The sequence below is a fragment of the Ruditapes philippinarum genome, unplaced genomic scaffold (assembly GCF_026571515.1).
Source record: "Ruditapes philippinarum isolate M1 unplaced genomic scaffold, ASM2657151v2 ctg1623_1_1_1_1, whole genome shotgun sequence".
Lineage (NCBI taxonomy): Eukaryota > Metazoa > Mollusca > Bivalvia > Venerida > Veneridae > Ruditapes > Ruditapes philippinarum.
Window position 1 is genome coordinate 80,900 of NW_026855730.1, and position 20,400 is coordinate 101,299.

The 20,400-nt window shown below is 30.7% G+C and overlaps 1 protein-coding gene across 1 annotated transcript in view; it reads left to right on the forward strand.

Moving 5' to 3' along the window:
• Positions 1 to 19,065, forward strand: part of LOC132744247 (uncharacterized) — a 31,386-nt gene extending 12,321 nt beyond the window's left edge. The window contains exon 2 of the mRNA XM_060732900.1: positions 14,459 to 19,065. Coding sequence (XP_060588883.1) covers positions 15,020 to 16,822 — 1,803 coding nt within the window. The 5' untranslated portion in view covers positions 14,459 to 15,019 and the 3' untranslated portion in view covers positions 16,823 to 19,065. The remainder of the gene's footprint in view (positions 1 to 14,458) is intronic.
• The last annotated feature ends 1,335 nt before the right edge of the window (positions 19,066 to 20,400 follow it).

Below are 20,400 nucleotides of genomic sequence, written 5' to 3' on the forward strand. Positions count from 1 at the left end.
TATTGTAAGTTCCAGTAAGCATTAATTATTTATAACGATATTTACGAATTTAACATTTCATGTAAATAAAGGTAGGTAATTAAAAATTTATCTTCTATCAATTCTAAGTCAAATTTTCCAATAAGAAATGAACGCATATAATTTATTATGCCCCCGCCATGTAATGGCCGGGGCATATAGTGTTACCCTGTTCCGTCCTTCCGTCCTTCCGTCATTCCGTCCTTCCGTCATTCCGTCCTTCCATCATTCCGTCCTTCCGTCATTCCGTCATTCTGTCATTCCGTCATCATCAGTTTCCGTTCATTATCTTAGTAATGGTTGCACACATTCAACTCAAATTTGACATATGGATATGTCGTGAGAAAATACAGGTCAAGTTCGAATTTGGTCATGGTTTGATGATTTTTGGCAGAGTTATGCCCCTTTTACTTTAAAATAATATGAAATTTTCAGTTTCCGTTCATTATCTCCCCAATGGTACAACACATTCAACTCAAACTTGACATATGGATATGTCATGAGAAAATACAGGTCAAGTTCGAATTTGGTCATGGTTCGATGATTTTTGGCAGAGTTATGCCCCTTTTACTTTGAAAATAATATGAAATTTTCAGTTTCCGTTCATTATCTCCCCAACAGTACAACACATTCAACTCAAATTTGACATATGGATATGTCGTGAGAAAATACAGGTCAAGTTCGAATTTGGTCATGGTTCAATGATTTTTGGCAGAGTTATGCCCCTTTCACTTTGGAAATGATATGAAATTTTCAGTTTCCGGTCATTATCTCCCCAATGGTACAACACTTTTAACTCAAACTTGACATATGGATACGTCACAGGAATGCGCAGGTCAAGTTCAAAGTTGGTTATGGTTCAATGATTTTTGGCAGAGTTATGCCCCTTTCACTTTGAAAATAATATGAAATTTTCAGTTTCTGTTTATTATCTCCCCAATGGTACAACACATTCAACTCAAATTTGACATATGGATATATTTTTGGAATGCCCAGGCCAAGTTGGAATTTGGTCATGGTTCAATGATTTTTGGCAGAGTAATGCCCCTTTCACTTTGAAAATAATATGAAATTTACAGTTTCTGTTCATTATCTACCCAACTACTCAAATTTGACATATGGATATGTCAAAGGAATGGGCAGGTCAAGTTTAAATTTGGTCATGGTTCGATGACTTTTTGGCAGAGTTATGTCCCTTTCATTTTGAAAATAATATAGATACATCTTAGGAATAAGCAGTTTAAGTTTGAATTTGGTCGTGGTTCAATGATTTTGGACAAACTTATCTTTCTTGAATGTTGTAAAAATTTTGAACTTTCAGTTTCAGCACTGAAATGTATGTAGCCATTATTTTGGCTACAAATATGAAATATGCTATTTTCAAAAGGTTTAGACTGAATAATTTCAGTGCCTTGAACATTGTATGAAAATGGTTTGTGTTAACATTGAAAAGTTTTAAGGGCTTTGAACTTAAAATGAAAAAAATTATTTGTGCAAACAAATTTGGAACTAAATATTATAACATCTGAAATTTTGGCTGCAAGCGGGGGCATCCGTGGCATGCATGATGACACATTTCTAGTTGATTAAATATAATGTGCACAACTATTTGCAGTACACATTTTACATATTCTACGATGTTTGAGAATTGTTTTATTTGCATAATTATATACATAATTATATAATTTTTGCAAGTGTGGTATACACACAAATCAACATATCAATCACAAAACTTACAGGATCTTTAAGATATTTGTAATTAAGTAAATGTATCCGGACGAAAATGAAATTACTGAAACGAGCAATTAAATTCGTTATACGATGTTTCATAATGAAAAGTCGTGAAAAGTCGAAATAACGAAACAATGAAACAACGACATTAAAAAGTCTAAAGTATGATGGAAAAAACCATCTGGTTTCGTTATTTCGTTTTTTTTCCCGTTGTTTTTAGTTATGTGTGCGTCGCGATGGCACTAACGAGACACCGTAGTTTTAACTATTAGATATAGGATACTATTGTAGTCTTGCCAGAATTAAATTCTCATTAACGTCATAGAAGCTAGATATTTGGATTAATGGTCCTTAAAATGTGAATGAAGGCGACCATAAGATGTGAAAAGGTATCATATAGAGGATTTTATTAATGGATAAAATGAAAAGCGGATGTCACTTATATTTGTGTCAAACGCTCCGATCCTACTAAAAATACCTGTTTTAATAACAACATATCAAGTCAAATTGAATAAAAATGAATCAGAGGATAATATAAACTGTAAAGTCCACTGTAACGCCTTTAAGGGGTTCACTTTATATCTTAACTGGACCTGTCCATCATTCAATCTGGACAAAACCATTCACCTTATTTAGGTAGAATTTCAAAATAAGTGCTGACTAAAAAGCGAACAGTGCATACAGTGATCATACCTGCTGATCTTGGCCTGTACTGGTCGTTTAGGATATGTAGCCCTCGGCAAGGTAAAGATTAATGCATAGTCGCGAGAAATTCGATATTTGTGATTGTGAATTCAGAATGATAAGAAAGAAATAATAATTTATGACAAATAAAACTTTAACAAAATTATTTAGCTAAAATAACACATATAACTTCATTTTTAAAATGATAATAATCTTTAACAACATCAAATCTAATTTTACCGGTGTAAATAAAAATAGAAATAAATTTCTTGTAAATATTTATTTGACATTATTTTAAACGCTATAACAGATACTTATATAGATAAATTTAATAGAGATAAATAAAATTATTAAAGGACAGAAAAAATGAAATTGTTTATTGCAAGCTCGGTTTGATTCAGCTTGGTCATAGAGGGTAATTTTAACAGCAAGGAAATGCCCATGGCCATATCCCCTCCCCATCCCGGCACCAATCAATCTTGTATCATTATATTTATCATTTTATGTACAAGTCAAAATAAATCATGCTCTATTTTGGTTTTGTTTTCCTCTCATGGTTTGATTTTAATCTACGAATAATATCTCATTTTTATATTAAATTTGTAATAATTGTAAATTATCTCCTGTACGTATTTCTATGAATATTATGTTTATTACAGTCTAGCAATTAAATAGTAAGAACATTTTAAGTCTGCTTGTACAAAACAAACATTTCAGCTTTCATTATATCAATAATTGTTTCTTGACAAATGTCAGCACCCACGCTTTTCAAATAATGTTTATACATAATTCAACGTCACAATGCCTCGCATGACAAAGCCATTTGATAACAGTGTATAAGAAAGCAAAAAAAAAATAAAAATGTAGGCCTTTTTACAGCCAGATCAATAACGAAAAATTTTAAGTGTCCACAAATAATATAAGTTAAGATAAATAAATTTTGAGTCATCTTTCAAACAGGAATAATACAAAATTTATAACCATGAATATGTATTTTTCTGTAAATACTTTCTTAAAAATATGTAAAAATATATAAGTCTGCTGCTAAAGTTGTAATTCAAATTTTGAAAAAGTTTACATCCAAAATACCTGTTATGAAAGGAGTGTGTTCGTATATTTCCTTACGACCGAATGGAATATGAACAAAATCATAATCATAACTAAACAATTTAAAACGTAAATAGTATTTTGTTACAGAAGATTTTATTCTGTTTACGTACAATATCCATGTGTGTTGAGTAACTGAGACATTTTATGTTGAAATTCTTTTTGAGAATTTATCATAAGATTATGAAAATAATTAACTAAATAATTTTACTAATGAAAAAAATAGCTTTATATCCTTTACAAGAAGTTGATTTTTACTCCTGTATTGCAATAGGTTTACATGGAAATTATTATTTTATTCTAATACTATCAAGTGACTTTCATAAACAATGCCAAACACAGTTGATTTGAACATCAGAGAATATGAGTAGTACCCATTATGATTTTCTATAAATAATCTTTTGAACTTTTTGAAACACTTTGTAAAAACTGAGCTTTACATGCAAAAACGAAGAAGTAATGTTCTTTCTTCATTGAAACAAATATGCATGCAAATTACCCCAAAACAAGCATCAAATTCATCAACTTAAGAAGGATTTATTTGCAAAACCGTAAAAACTTATCTTTCCCTACCATGTCATAACTAATCTTTCCCTACCATGTCATCAAAGTTCTGTGAGCCATTAAAAATGTCAGTTGATTTACCTTAGAGGAAGCTCAGACGTCTGACAAAGAAAAATGTTTTCTTCATGACAGAAGATGTAATATGGCATGTCAACACGCTAATGATATTTATTAGGACGATGTGACATCCCATTAAGTCCTTGACAGATTTCATTACTTGACAAGGAGAAGACGAAGTTCTGTCTTGCTCTTGGAGATTTCCAAAGAAACTTCTTACTCTTTTTATGTCTGTTGTACTTGTTATAATAATTGTTATTATTTAAAAAGAATCCTATCATTGTGTCTTGTTTCTTTAAAATTTATAGGCACAATATGCACCGGTAATAAATAAATATTTGCTTCATAAGAAACTTTTCTGATTTTCGTTGTCTTGTTACAGTTTCGAAATGTACTTATTTGCCACATAGTTGAACTATCTATTGCTTCTTTTGCTCTGTTGGCAATTGGTTTAATTATAGTGAATAAGTATTTTGTATGCAAGTTATAATACTATTTTGTTTACATTTTCCTACCTTTGTTTCATACTCATCTATATTTAGCACCAGTCCTTTATTCTTGAAAATTGCATCACCTTGAGACAATGGTGTGATTTTAGAAATGTTGTCGCTTAATAAACAAACTAACTTTCTCGTAAGATAATAATATGCGTGTCTTTGAAATGAATGCCGTTTCTACAAATAAAACGAAAGTCACTTAAAAAATATTGACATTGTTGCATCATGCATTTTTAGCTCTACTTTAATTTGTGTTAATTGTTTTATTGATAATCATTAGATTCAGTACAAATAGCCCGATTTCATTGAAACGTAAGATGGAAATGCACCTTGTTAATACTAGCTGTCAGTTTTATTTTCAGCGCAAAAGGTCAAATGATAAGGTCATTGGTCCAAATAATAGATAATAGGTAAAGTTCCATTTTTACAAAAGCTATGAAGTTATACACTTCAAACGTAATATACATGTTCGAAATGTGACAACATGTCACAAGGGTAGATAATTCTAAAATAATATTTTACATAATCCCCCCTTCTGTTTTGCCCCTATGAACACATTAATAAGGTTAATTTCCCAAACACTTAAAATATATTTGTTTTGAATTCGTTTTTACTTTCAAAACTTCAATTTTTTGAAAGGGCAAATAGCCTCGATACGATAGTGTTTTTTAGATTTATATTTGAAATTCCTTTTATAACTTTTTCCAGGATTCTTTTCAGATATCATCACATATATTTACTTTAAACATGAAATTCTGGGCAGGTAATTCTACCAATCAGTTTGTTTTTAATATTGACCCATTTTCTACTTTGCTTTTATCATTCTATCTAGTACTGAAATAAAGGAGAGCCTGTCGTTCTTCGGAGTAGCTCTCGTTTTCTTCATGATAATTCTGAAATAAATACCACTGGACTTATTTACAACTTCCTGTCAGTGTTATTATATCATTTTTATTGTAGAGCAATTTCCTTATAGGGATATTGAAAGCTTTCCGAGTGTAAAATATAGTCTTATTCAAAAGCCATTAAATAAGATTAATGTTGCAATGATGAGAATGTTCAGAGTTCACAGGAATATCTATCTATATTTTCTGAATAAAGGTTGTATTCTAATTAACATAGCAATGATTAAACATTTTGTTACAAATGATCAGAATTGTAAATAAATGTACAAATTAAGGTAAACGATAGAAATAAATATTAATGCTATCATAATCCTCAAACTTTCTGTTATTTTCATTTTGATAAACCGCGCATAATTTGGAGAAAGTAAAAAAGAGTTCCGAAGACAGATGCTTCGAGTTTACGATCATAACTAAAAAATAATTGTGCATTTAAAAATAATGATCAAAAACCATTTGATATGCAGTATTATCCTGAAGAAAACTTGACGTGATAGAATGTCAAGGTGACTGCGTGTTGTAAATATAAACATACATGATTGTATTCAGTTGAGGAACTGTTCATTCAGATAACATAATCTCATAATATCTAATATTCTTTCTTCGAAATAAGATGGAAATTAAATATAAATATTTACAGCTGCCATGTATGTATAGGTCAAAAACGTTAACGCCACGATGATCCTTCGATAATAATCGCCGTAAAAACGAGGGTTATTATGAAATAATCCATACTTATACGAGTCATAATAAACTTGTTCACAATATGTTACAAATACTTTCATTAACTTTCTTTTTCCCCTCTTTATACATGTACAATGGTCAATTGACAAACAAAAAATCGTTCAATACGGACCTCAAGACATTTCCAAATTGGTTTTATTTTAACGTTCTTACGAATTTTCTCTTTGAAGTTGTACTTGACTGTAAAATAAAATCCACATTTTACATGGAATGGTTTCTTTCCTTTAACGCAATTATAAGATGTAAAATGCCAGCGTGATTGTAAAGTCTCATAGGGCTTTTATTACATTAGCAGATATAATAAAGACCAATTTATCTTTCGTGTTTCAGTTAATATTAATGACCCGGTTTTACCTCATAAAATAATGTTCTTGAAATATATTGCTTCTAGAAAGAGAACAGTGTTAATGTTTCTGAAGCAGAAAAGCCAAAGACTGCAATTTTATACGATGAACGAATGTTGTTCTATATACATGCGTCAATAAAATTGACATGAATTTCAATACTATTGCATTTCCAATATTCATTTCTTTTTCTTTTTTGGTTTAAATTTTGAATCGATATCAGACAATGTATCATCATATTAAATATCACTTATGAAATTACTTTTTTTTCTATTCATTTTAGAACGGAACAATTTCAGGTTATTAATGTATCTAAATGAGCCGCATTCTTTTTATACTATAAAATACATATTAATCAATAAAATTGTGCATATGTAGTATGTAATTTGTACTTTAAGATAAAAAAAGGCTGTCATATACCTAACATTAGGTAAGGTTTTAAGTTGTATGATATAAAACACATGTTTTGTTTTAAATGTAAACAAGTGTTTTTACTAGCGTTTGTCAAAATCAATACAAAATGCAAAAAACGGAGATTATATATGCAAACTCTTAATCTAAGACTGATAAATGATCCAACGGACTTGCAAGTACTTTTTCTGCTTTACAATCTTTATCAGATAGAATATATAAGATTGTTTGTTAAATAGAGAAAGCACGTCTTCCATTGATAAAGGTATGCTATATTAGTATAAGCAAATTCTATAAAAAGAAATCAATTTCTTTTCTTTAAAACGTTCTTAATAAATAAAAACCAACACCATAAACAACAACAACAAATAAAAAAAACTTGAAAAACTCATACACAAGAGCCTCAAAAGTTAGATAATGACTTCTTAATTTATTATCTATTAATTTTTGCTTTCAGACAAAATCTATAATTATTGCAATGTTGTTACATACACATATAAAATATTCTGAATAAAATATGTTTAAACCATGAAGGGCTTTGATGAGCTATTTCTTTTTATTCTTATTGTCACTTCATGTTGCCATTTTTCACGTACATAGATAATTAAGACTATTGTTTCAGAATATCAGATAGATATTATTATGCATGCATCATGTCATTCACCGTTATATTATTGTTATTTCTTATAACACCAATGTGCATTTTAAATACTCTATTTGTCATGGTAAAAGAATCCATTCGCGTACAATTTCTGTTTGTTGTTGTGCGTTAAAATTTGTTAAAACATTAATGTCGTGTTCAAATTAATTGTTCAATGTGTATAGGAAATGGCTATCCTTTTAAGGTGAATTGGTCTATAATTGAAAGTATGTAAAACAATGACTTATTACGTTGAAAGTATTAAGTATTAGACATTATATTAATTTAATATACATAGAAGTTGTTGTCAAGTGCGCGATACATGATCCGAAATTGTTTTACATTTTTGACCGTCAATGCTTTAGTTCATCTACTATATTCCATATTAACTTTAATAATATTGTCATTCATCATTATACAAAGTTGGCCATCTAAAACCAGTATTGCTTTATCTTCATAGCTTTTGATGTATTGTTTTTTTATTTTATAACGGAATTCTATTGTTACGAACATTATCTCTAATGCATAAATTGCAGCAAGGGAAAAAAGAAACACATTTCCAGTATGCTCGTACACAATTTAGCTCTCGGTTTTACAGTGATTTCTGGCCAGTTGCCAGCACCCACGCTTTTCAAACAATATATCCAATGCTAATAGTTTGTTCACAAGCAGATAACCTGAATAGATATGGTAAAGTGTATGAAATAAATATGACAACAAGTAGACCTTTTAAATTTAGTTCAATAAAATAGAAATTTACGAGAAGTCGTTATGAGTACAATACCATTACGTTTAGTGATTTGTTGATTGTAAGATCTTTAGATTATTTTTTCCTAATTAATTAATTCATTCATTCATTTTAATAAATGAATTATTTTTCTATCTATTTATTTATTTTTGTTGGAAAAAAGACGAACACAATTTTGAAATCAGTCGTCAAAAGAACATTTTACTCTTGCATTTATGTATTCTTTATAAATCTTTAATTTTTGTTATGCTATGATTAGACTGTTTATTATTCGTATAATAATCCGATAAGAGCATAATGTTAATCCGTGGAGGGCAGCGCGTTTGATTCATAAAGAAATTTATGCTAACCGTTTGACTGGCCAATACACACTTCGAAACTACGACCAAATGTTTTTGTGCAAATATTATATGAATGCTTTGGATATTGTTCATATGGTTTCACTATTTGACCATGTAGCCAATTAGGAAATAATCAGTAACACTTTGATATTTGATGTGTAGCATGGAATTATACTCATTTTCTAATTTAACATGATTAAATAAACACACATTTCCTTTCACCATGAAAATTGATTCCGTTGAACAGTGATTATTTTTGTATTAGAGTTGTGTTTCCTGCTTGTGTTTGATGAATTAATATGTTCCAACCGTTTATGCCTCAAATCAGTGTAAGCTTTTAATTATAAGATAAATGAAAAATGAAGCTATCTATATAACTTGATAGCTTGGCAGTAGAGGTGAAGAGTATGCCCTTCGACCCACCCACCAAACAATAATAATAATAATAAAAAACAAAAACAAAAAACAAACAAACAAAAACAAAACTTCATGATAAAAATCATGGCTACATTTTTACTTCATATAAAGGAAATTGTCAGTGTAAAAAGAAAAAAGTCTTATAAAAACCGGAAAAAAAGAAAAATGAAACAAAACGTTAGGAACTTCACGACTTCATCATTATGTTTCTATTTCCTTTATTTTATATTCCATTTTCTTAACAGGAGAGTATTGGGTTAGCTATTTCACTTAATTATTTTTTTTTATGAAATATGTAAATATTCATAAATATTTTTAAATCCCCCCTGCAAATTACCCTTCACATAATCATCTTGAAAATCAAGCGACACTACAAAATTATCTATTGCAATGGAAACTTGAAACCAGTAGCTACATGTATATTAGAAGAGGTGTAGGAATACAAAATTTATATCCAATGAGAAAATGTTATGTTGATGAGCTAAAAATGAATTATCCAATATGTTAACAAACAATCGAAGGTAAAGCTTTTAATGTCCAGCAGGGCACTTTGCCGGTGGTCCTTTTTTGGGAATGCCGTCCTTCGTTGTTGGTCTTGTTTTACATATTTTATTCATCACTAGAAAAAAAGATATTCCGCAACTATGATGTAATACACCAATAGCAAGGAAAAAGCAATATGTCAGTCATTCTTACTTTACGTCAGAGCTTAGACGTCTTCGAAGAAAATGAACAACAATTTTTTTCCTTATTTTGATAACCAAAGATGCCATATATCATGTCAACACGCGATTGGCTGTGTAGGGACGAAAGGACATTCAATGAAGCATTGGAGTCATGTAATAACGTGACATAGAAGTCTTCAATCTTATAGCTTAGATTTCTGTTGTACATTGATTATCATCAGTAAAGAATACTGATATGTACATGCATTTAATCCTTTTACAATACACTTTTCAAATATTGCATAACTTTCACATTTATTTTGATTGTCCCTAATTGTTTGTGAATACAAGTTTTCATTCCTTTAATTGCTTTGTATACCAAGTAGTTTAAACCATTTACTGAAACGGAACGCTAACAAAATTTTTAATTCCATTAAACACGGATGCAACAAACCGAGTTGTTAACTTTTTTCAGCATGGTAAAATTTCTTGTATTGGACTGATGAAGATCAGGAATCTGTTTTAAGGAAACCCTCTTTTTCCATCTGAGCCAAATTAAAAGATGTAACAAGCAGACAAGAGTGGAGTGTTAAATCACATAATGCCGTTATTTCATTAGCAGCAAGGAATACGGACATGTTTTTTGGACTTTTTTAGTCAGATGGAATGCTGACGATCGATAATGTGCTAAGGATAAATTAACAACATTTCTTTGAAATTAAATTCAGGCACCGAATTTAACACGTTTCTTTAACATTTGAGAAACTGTTTTCATTATCAAGTGTAATTTGACTTACCAGGTACCCATTATTTGCAAAAAAATACATTCATTGTACATGTATATGACTGCATCATAATCATAACAAAATGGGGATCGGAATACATTGCTGGGGGCAATGCCGTTATGCCTTGGTTAAAATGTTTGAATTCGATTACATACGTAATAAAAAGGAGGGACAGTGTAAGAGTAATCTGATCAATTATATGTATTCATCAGCCATTGAATTTTCTAGACCGGATCCCACTCCGTGTTTAAACGTCTCTTGGGAGCTTTGACAAGTAAAACTCCCCGGAAATATTACTTTGTCTGATTAGTACAGAAACGACTGTCACCACACATACTATTCGGCCGTCACAGACTCGAGTGTATTACTTTCACTTTTGATTCAAAACATTACGGTTATAGCTTCAATCAAGTTAGGTTTCATTCATTTAATTACTGTGCTAAATGTGCATAATAGTACATAGTAAACGTAAGAAATGCTTATTTTGTAATAATAACATATTAAAGTATTTGAATGACGGTCATTTTATGATTGCGAAGCGTGACGTACTTGATGACGAAATCGGTGCGAGGAACTAGTACACGTGCACAATGGCGTGATATATTAATATATAAAATAAAAATATTAGTCCCAAGACTCCCATTCTATAAAATTATTGCAAATTCCTCATTTGAAATGTCATCATTGAAATAAATAAATTCCCCAAGTAATGATATTCATTTTACCTTGCCAAGAATCAACTTCAACATCAAATAAAGTATGTTTTACAGCCGGCGAAAAGTGACACTTAATCTGATAAAATTCACTCGACTAAAGGTTTATGATTAATAGAAAACGAGTTATGTTCGCAACAAGAATTGTTATAGTGATGAAGTCTGTCTGCTATTTTAAAATAAAATTGAACGGACTTCTATCTTGTTGAATGTTATATTTGATATAAATATATACATTCAAACACTCATTTTTTACTGTGATTGTTTCGTTTTTTTTGAGAGAGAAAAAAAGGATATTGAATTTGTGAGATTCAGATGTTTTTTATTCATGAGATATAATGTTTTATAAATGACGATTATGTTTCCTCGTATAAACCAATATTAAATATTACATTTTTGTAGGATAGAATTTAAAGACATAAATATACATAAGCCAGTTAGTACTTTGGACTGTAACTCCTTTCCCCCAGTGCCATTACAATTAGCATTGTTCAATTTTAAGAACACAAAATGAAACCAGAATTTACTTTTTAAATAATAAAATGACTACTTAGTGATAAAGGATATGCCAAATTTTTAACTTTTTTATACTGATTAATTCTCAAGTATTGTAGTAATTGTATGATTTATTTATGTTTTAAAGGCAATGATAAAATCATCAGAATAGCAGGTTGTCTAACATGATTCAACAAGAGAACAATTTTAAAGCACCTGTGTTGTGAATGTAAAAAACATCCAAGTGGTTTTACCACAATAGCACCGATACATTAACTGCATGATGTTTGCATACTTGAAGACTTAAAAGAGACTCCAAGGAACCTAGATTTGTTTGTAACATGTCTGTTTTACAAGCCACTTCAGAAGAAATACAAAGCTTTTCAATCCAATTGAAGTTTTGTTACACAAAGATTACATCTTGTTATAAAGATAGATACTAAATTATGAACTAATAAAAAACTGATTTAGCTGATGCATTTGTTGTTACGCATAACTTGGTATTTGAAGTATAGAGTGCTTTGGATACCGGATAATTGTATTAACAGGTTTTATTGAGCGGATGCAAAATAGTAAATTTGATTTGAGGCATATGAATTTGTTATTTCCTCTTATAAATATACATACATAATTTGGTATGTGAGTTTTAGAATTTTTTGGATACCGGATAATTAATTGGGTGGATAAAAAAAGTTATTTTAATTTGACGAATATGAAAATGTTATTTTCGCTTATTATTTTGCATTTTGTAAATGAATTTTTGAAACCGTCCGGTATCACAGAAAAACAATTAAAGATGAAAGCAATACTGAGTTTTGTGTGACAGCATTAATGTACTGGCTCTATACCAGGTGGCATAAGCTTATCACATTCGGTTTTGGTCCCTTGTGGCTGAGCCTTAACGGGTTTGATCATTAGAATTGCAGTCAATGTTGTGATTATCAGAGGCAACTAAATGGGTTCAGATAACTGGAATATATGCATCTCTTAGTTCATTAGGTAATGTTGTTGTGATCCCTGGTGTTGTTTTAAGTTTGTAACACCCTAGGTAAGCCAAACTTGTGTTTCGCGTTTCTGCTCAATATGAACTAAATTGTGTTGGTTGGTGCGCCGTAAAACCAAACAAAACAAACAAAAAAGCCGGTTCAGGGAAAAGCTATATAAATGCTCTCACGAGTTTTCAATCAAGATAAATACTTTCAACAGAATGAATACTTATACTTAAATGTAATTTAACAACCAATACATGTTTTATCCATTTTTCAACTTAATTACATATTGAGCATGGTAAACTTTAATCATAATATCGTTTTCAAGCTAGTCTATAAAAACAATATTTTTTACTTAGAATAAACTAGCAGGTGTTGCGTTCTGGTTTGCGATTTCTTGTTTAACAGTATGTGTACAACATCAAAAGCAAAGAAATTGATTTTTGAATACCATGTTCTTTTGAAATTAGATTATAAACAACAAGTTGTAGTGTATAGGTAATAACAGTTCTTTTTTCATTAGCAAAATGGTGGAAGAAAATTTCCAAGTAATAATTAAGGTGCAGAATTTCTTTTAGTATCCTCTTGTTGCTAGGGAACAAATACGTATTTACTCAGCACTCCAAATTTGTAGGTAAATCTGAAGTTTCAATGTTAAATTCTTGTAAAGACGAGGTCGGATTTAGGATACTTACCTCTTATGTATAAAAGTAAACTGATTATTTATTATTATTGTAATATCTATTTGTTCTGAGTTTTTATATTGTAAGTAAAAATTAAGATTATTTTGCCATCATTAATGCATTTCCTACAAGTGTGCTTAAATGTGTAAACGTTTATTATTTCATTTTAGCTCTTAAAGTTGATAGCTCTACAATGGGCACATATTTCATAAGAATTTCAAATATTGAATATTCAATATAAATGTATCATTTTGCTATTCTAATAAAATATTGTTTGTAAAAGGATGTTTATAAAGCTTTAAGTCATTTAGTATTTAAGTATGAACATTTATATGATGAATAAAATATTTCATTCTAGAACATTTTATTATTTGCTATATGTAATATCGGATCATGTAACTCAAATTGCTTACACTATCCAAATATATTTATTGAATGGTTTGCTGTTATGTCTAATTTTGTAAATATTGATTATGAAACAGACCTTCAATTATAGACCAATTCTCTAACTGTGTATAATATATACCTTGAAAATGTGTTAATATATAATTGTAGTATTTCTGTCAATGTTAGTATAATTAAACTGGCAGCGCTATGAAGTAAATGGATATGTACTAATTTTAGAATGATTTAGATATTTTTAAAAGGAAGAAAAACATCTGCTTAGATTAGTTCAACTTTTAGTTCTCTCAAGTCTGAAAACTTAAAAAGAATCTTCGTCAATGTGGTGCTCATTACGAATTTGTTTGAGTTATTTTAACAATTATTCAACTTATATATTTAAATGAAAATGGAAATGTAAAGAAGACTCTAAATCATAGAGAACATACAAACAAAAGATACTGCGTGGACACATCTATTTGTATCAATTTGTGTTGTCTTACACTTTTTGTATATTAACAGACATTTTTTCTCTATTACAGAGTCTTTCATAAGGGCATCACAGCGTCAGCAAGCATTGATCCAAACTTGGAGTAGAATTTCTATTAACTGAAGGAAACAAGCAGACTGAATGCTCTTCGCGTGCAGAGTTGAGCCTGTATCGGTAAAAACCAATTGATAATAGCAGATAAATATCGAAAGCAAGGCAAAAGGATATCAGTGTGTGGTTTACAATCAAATGAATAAAAATGTAATATCGTGGTGTCATTACATCGGATCTAGAAGGGAATATCATTTTAGAACGTGCCTTTATTTTATCGATATTTTCTACACGATACTGATTGGTGCGTTAAGAGAATTTTACCGTAGGGAATAACATCTATCAAATGATGATGCGATCACTATTGAAAATGGTTGTGATAATAGATCGATTTGGATAATAAATCACAAGCTTCCGGAGAGTGTTTTTCATACACGCTGGATAAAATGAAGGATATGGAATAACCTAATCATAATTAATATAATAATCACCTGGAATGGAATAATACACAATGTATCAGACGTAACTGTCTGATAATGTCTTATGATAATCTCGTGAAGAAATGCCAGTATATGTTACGCGCGCCCATGTTACCATTGGTGACGCTTTCAAAAAAGAAAAACGCAGAGGTCCAATTGTCCCTAGACATGTGTTTCAGGTCTCAGATATACGCAGGACACCCTATTGTTTTAGTACATTCTTTGTGACGGTTTTAGGATTCATAATCGTAAGCGGAGGAGTTATAATGACAATTATTGGCTATAAACCAAGTATATTATTGCCTTGGTACCATACTTTAAACGAGACTTCGATCGTAAATGAAACAAATCCATCTGCAATACCAAGTGTGCTAGGAGAACCGGGTCCATTGAGGGTATTGGTTTATTTTGGACCCATTTTAATGGGACTTGGAGTTTTTTCTATGATGGTCGCAATTGTGTTATTCTGTGAAATTAAAGATAGATATTTTAATAATATTTTACCAAAATCAATTCCAGGTCAACAAAAAAGAGACAAAATGTACGATAAAATAATTGAGGAGTTTCGCAAAAATTATTTCAGGGGGATTGAAGTACCGCTTAAACCACCGCGAAAACGAAGCAAAGGCAGGTTTTCAATATCCTTATCTCGAAGTGGTAGCATAGCTTCGTTTGGACGGCGTTTGTCACATGACTTCCAAAAACGATTTAGAAAGTCAAGTCGTGATAGCACGCATGAAAAACCACCAATCAAACCAAAACGCTCAACGATCAGAAAACATTTAGATTCGGACACTTGGATGAAAACTTCGTCACTACCAAATATACGACACAAAGATAGCGTTCATAGTATTTATTACGATGTAGAAAGCGCCACATGCCCATCACCAGCAAGGACGTCAAAAAGTTGCGGGCCGACTCTTGAGAAATTACAAACTGTTAAAGATGCAAACGGGGTGGATAACCCAGCTTATCGAAACTCTCCCCCCGATAAAAGCTCTCGTGTTCGACCTTTACTTACTAAACATGCATCGTTGGATACCTCAGACAGAAATAAACATGTTACAACTGTGATAGTACATCGTGAAATAAGCAACGAGTCGGATGATACCTCTTTAATTGTGCACCACGATCCAAACAACGACACCGAATCTAATCTTTTAAAAACTAGTTATCTTCCTGAGTTGACTACGTCACGAGACAGGTCTTTAAATCATTCCGTATACAATGAGAGTTTTGACTCAGTGATAGACATCGACCGAGACATTAAAATAATGCCAACATACAACGAAGAAAACGAAAGAAATGATAGCATTCCTTCTCCACAAGAACGACAAAACTGTATGCCTTTAATGCCCGCGGAAGATAACCAGCAGAAAGCAATTTGTTTATGTGGAACAGATACATTTTGCCCGGACCATGCAAGCTTAGGAATGGATTCAGGTGGAAGTTCTTTGAGCTTATCGTGGGATAATATTCCTTCTGAATGGAACGATTCAAGGCGGAACACAGAACCTGTGGTTTTCTACCGTAGGTCGTTCAATAATCAAACAACGTCTTGTTTAAGCGAACACTTTGAAACTCTTAACAAACCTGCAAGCAGTTATTCAGAAATACCACAGAGTTCACGTGGATTAACAGACGAGGAACAAACTGGCGAAAGTAGTGAGTCTTGTGGTCAAATTCGTGGTATGGATAGTAAACGGACCAAAACTGGACCATTTAAGACAAGAATAGGTATATTTAAAAGTGATTCAAACCTTATGCGTGTAGGGACATATTCTTTGCTCAGATCTCAACAAAATGATAATATTTCGTTAGACTCGCTTAGTTTAACTGAAGACATGTTGAAAAACTTTGAGGTGGCCGAGACAGGGTACATATAGATAATATCATTTTGTAGCAATTATATATATATATATTCATATATAAATAATAATTGCTGAACATGCTATTGTCCAAGTTAAAAGAACAAAATGGTAAACCGCATTTGTTATTGAGTTTCTAGGCACATTAAAGACATTCTTTTGTTTTTACTTGTTTTAGATTAATCATCTTAACGAAATGGATTAATAAGATATAAAATATCAGCTTCTGATTGTGAAAACAAGGAAATAATTTTATTTTAATCATAAATGTATTGCTTGACCAACTTTTATTGATGGATAACAGACCAATACCACTTTATATGCTGTTTAGAAATGTCACTGATGACATTTTCTTAAGAATATTAATTTCCTCTTCTTGGAGAAGCATTTGAAGTAGTTTATTTTCATAGTATTCTTCGGCAAAAATAGCAAATATGCTAGAAATAAACCGCTGTTAGGCACGTTTAAAGTGAATGGTTCATAATATTTTTCAATAATCCATTTTCGTATTAAACACCTCAAACTATGCAGGGACTTTAAAAATAACATTTAGGTGTTGGGTGTAGTTTAAGTAAGTTTATTCAATAAGAATGAAACGAAATGAAAACACTCATGTAGAACTATATTTTCACTTTAAAATGTGTCATCATATACAATTTTCTGAATAATCATTCAGTATTATTATGTATACAGCAAATGCATTTAAACATTTAAACACACATCAGCTTTTTTGTTTTCATTAGGTGTGAAACGAATAAAGAGCTAAACATATCATTCAGAATATCTTAAGGTTTCACTATTATATTTTTTTTTATTTTTATAACTGCTTAACTTTGTTACAATAATTGAATATTACATTTTGTTTACATTTAGTTTACATATTATTGCAATAATAAAATACAAAATCGATTTTAAGACGACAATACCAAACACTAAACAGCATTACTTTTTGTCATCATTTAAGAATAAATAGAAATAATCTCTTTGAATTGTATATCTTTCAGCATATTTACTTAAGCATATACGTTTCTTTGATTAAATCTTTTTTGTCTTTAATCGAAAAACGTGATAAACATAATTTTGATAAAGATAAATAATGACATAAATTAGTGTATGTCCCCCATACCATCTCTGACATAGCAAGATCTGACGACATGAAATATTTGTCTTACATAAATGATAATAAATCAGATTTATGATATTATTATGTTTGTGTTAACAAGTTTCTGTAAGGTTTTCTATATCTTTTTTATAAAGAATTTAACGATCTATAATTTTTGGGTTTTAAATTTCAATTTTCATAACAGAAGAATATATCATGACTAGATATAGCGTTATAAATTAGACATTACATATTATCTCTTTTATTCGATAACAATATCAGTTGAAGAGATATTTAAGTTTATATATCAGGCACTCCCTACTGATCAAAGTATTTTCATTGTCATACCGTTTACAAATGGATACTGATTATAGGAATTTATGAATTCATTTATACGTACTAACGCCCCAATTTCTTTGAATTGACGTACAATATTTATCAAGCTTTTAGTTATGTAAACACAATTTGAATCGACTAATATCTTCGTAGCTGCAAAACTAAATTGTGTGGATTTATATAAATATTTGTATTTTGGTCTTTAAACACGACTTTTGAACAATATTCTGATTTCTTTAAATAGTTACTATTTCTTGCTCAAGGGTTGATACAAATAGAATAGAGAAAAACAGAATGCCTACAGAACGTCAAACACGACAAAATTGAAAATGTTGCAGGCTCGGTTTGATTGAGCTTGTTCAGGTACTGTAATGAAAAGTGCAAGTTACTGTCAATGCCTCCTCTCCTAGCACCGACCTTAGCAGAATTCAACATTTAAACATGAATAAAACATTTACAAGACTTAAGTACTGATATTAACAATCATTTATACTTGTTTCATGAAAATCCTTTTTAAGTACTCTTTCAAGTTATTTTTGAGACCTTTTCATTGAAACTATGTTCGAGATAAATCGTATACCTATGCTAACAGGAGTAGTGTCAAGTTATCGCACTGTCTGTCGGGGATACAAATAGAGCACGCTCGAAGATTGGCTACAGTTTTCTAGGGTTTACTTTTTGTGACGACAGGGCAAGTGTTCTTATTTTCACCTATACCACAAAAGAGAAACAACTTAACAAAAAAAACGACCCCTCGTACAAATCGTTTTCCAGTACTTTTTGTATTACTTGTCAAAATATTGACGAAAATTTAACACTTTGCCAAAATTTAGTTTAGAATTTAAATTGAAATAATGATCTTTCAAGATAATAATTAATCCAATTATTCAAATGTGTGTAAACTAGTAACAGTGACACATAGTCACATTGAAACTTCAAAGTTCTGACTCTATTCTGTAAAACAACTGTTGCGTTCAAGTGCATATACTAGAACAGTCAAAATAGTCTAAATATAAGCATAATCATTGCCTGGTTATGTATGTGAACTAATTTTTATTTGTAGACAATTTTCATATTTTAAGTCTTTTTCTGCTTAAGTCGATGCAAGGGCGAACGAGTACAAACCACTTCCGTCAATGAAAGCTATAGATCCAAGCCTGTAAGCCTGAAGTGTTTTAGATTGGATCTTTGTTGATGAACTTGAACGTTTCAACTTACATCTTTTAACACTGTTTATGATGTTACAAAACGATACCCCATTTAGAATTGAAAGTAAGTAGTAATCAGCGCCACATAAAAAAATACTTTTCCCTTTGTCTGATTAAGTCAATGAATACCAAATTATGCCTTTCGAAGAAAGTTCGCTATATCAAGCTTAGTTAAATAACATATTTAGTTAATTCGGTTAAGTCGTACATATCTAATGATACGTACTGTAGCGAAACAATCAAATCAAACGTTTCTGGATTAGTTACAACACCTATAGAATTCCTCTGCAGTTTAAGTGAAAGTAGGTAATCAAATAAATACAATCTGGCTTCATAAATAATTCACGAAATGATAAGTTCTAAATGAAAATTTTCGCTCTAGGACGAGGTACACGCAATTATATCGATCGCTAAGGTCAAAACATCGTGTGACTCAATTTAAATTAGAAACGGGCCGTTAGAATCTCCAAATGAGTGTAATTAACTTACATATTACACAATATGATGTAATCTATGCATAAACTTGCAAAAATGCTTATTTTCTAGACTTTATTTTGCAAAAGATTATGAGGTCGAATTCACAATTGTGTGAAAACATTAACTATATTTTTTTTGCAAATAAATACAATAGTTCGACTTACTGGCATTAATTGCAAATAATATAGAGGTCGTGGAAGGGAAAATAATATAAGAATCTTACACTGGCTGCCGGTACAGACCAGAATATCTAGCTCGAGAATAACAATTTATGGCGATTACGAGGCTCTTCCGAGTTTCCGCTAAACAGTTACTCGAGAGCTAGATATTACTGTCTGCCCCGGTTTTTGATTCTTTATCTTGCATATTACATATTTACTTTTTTCAGAACAGAAATAACGAAAACTGATTGTCTCATTTAGCACTTTTTTCTTATTGTAGCGTATGAACTCACAACTTTATTCATAATTGTA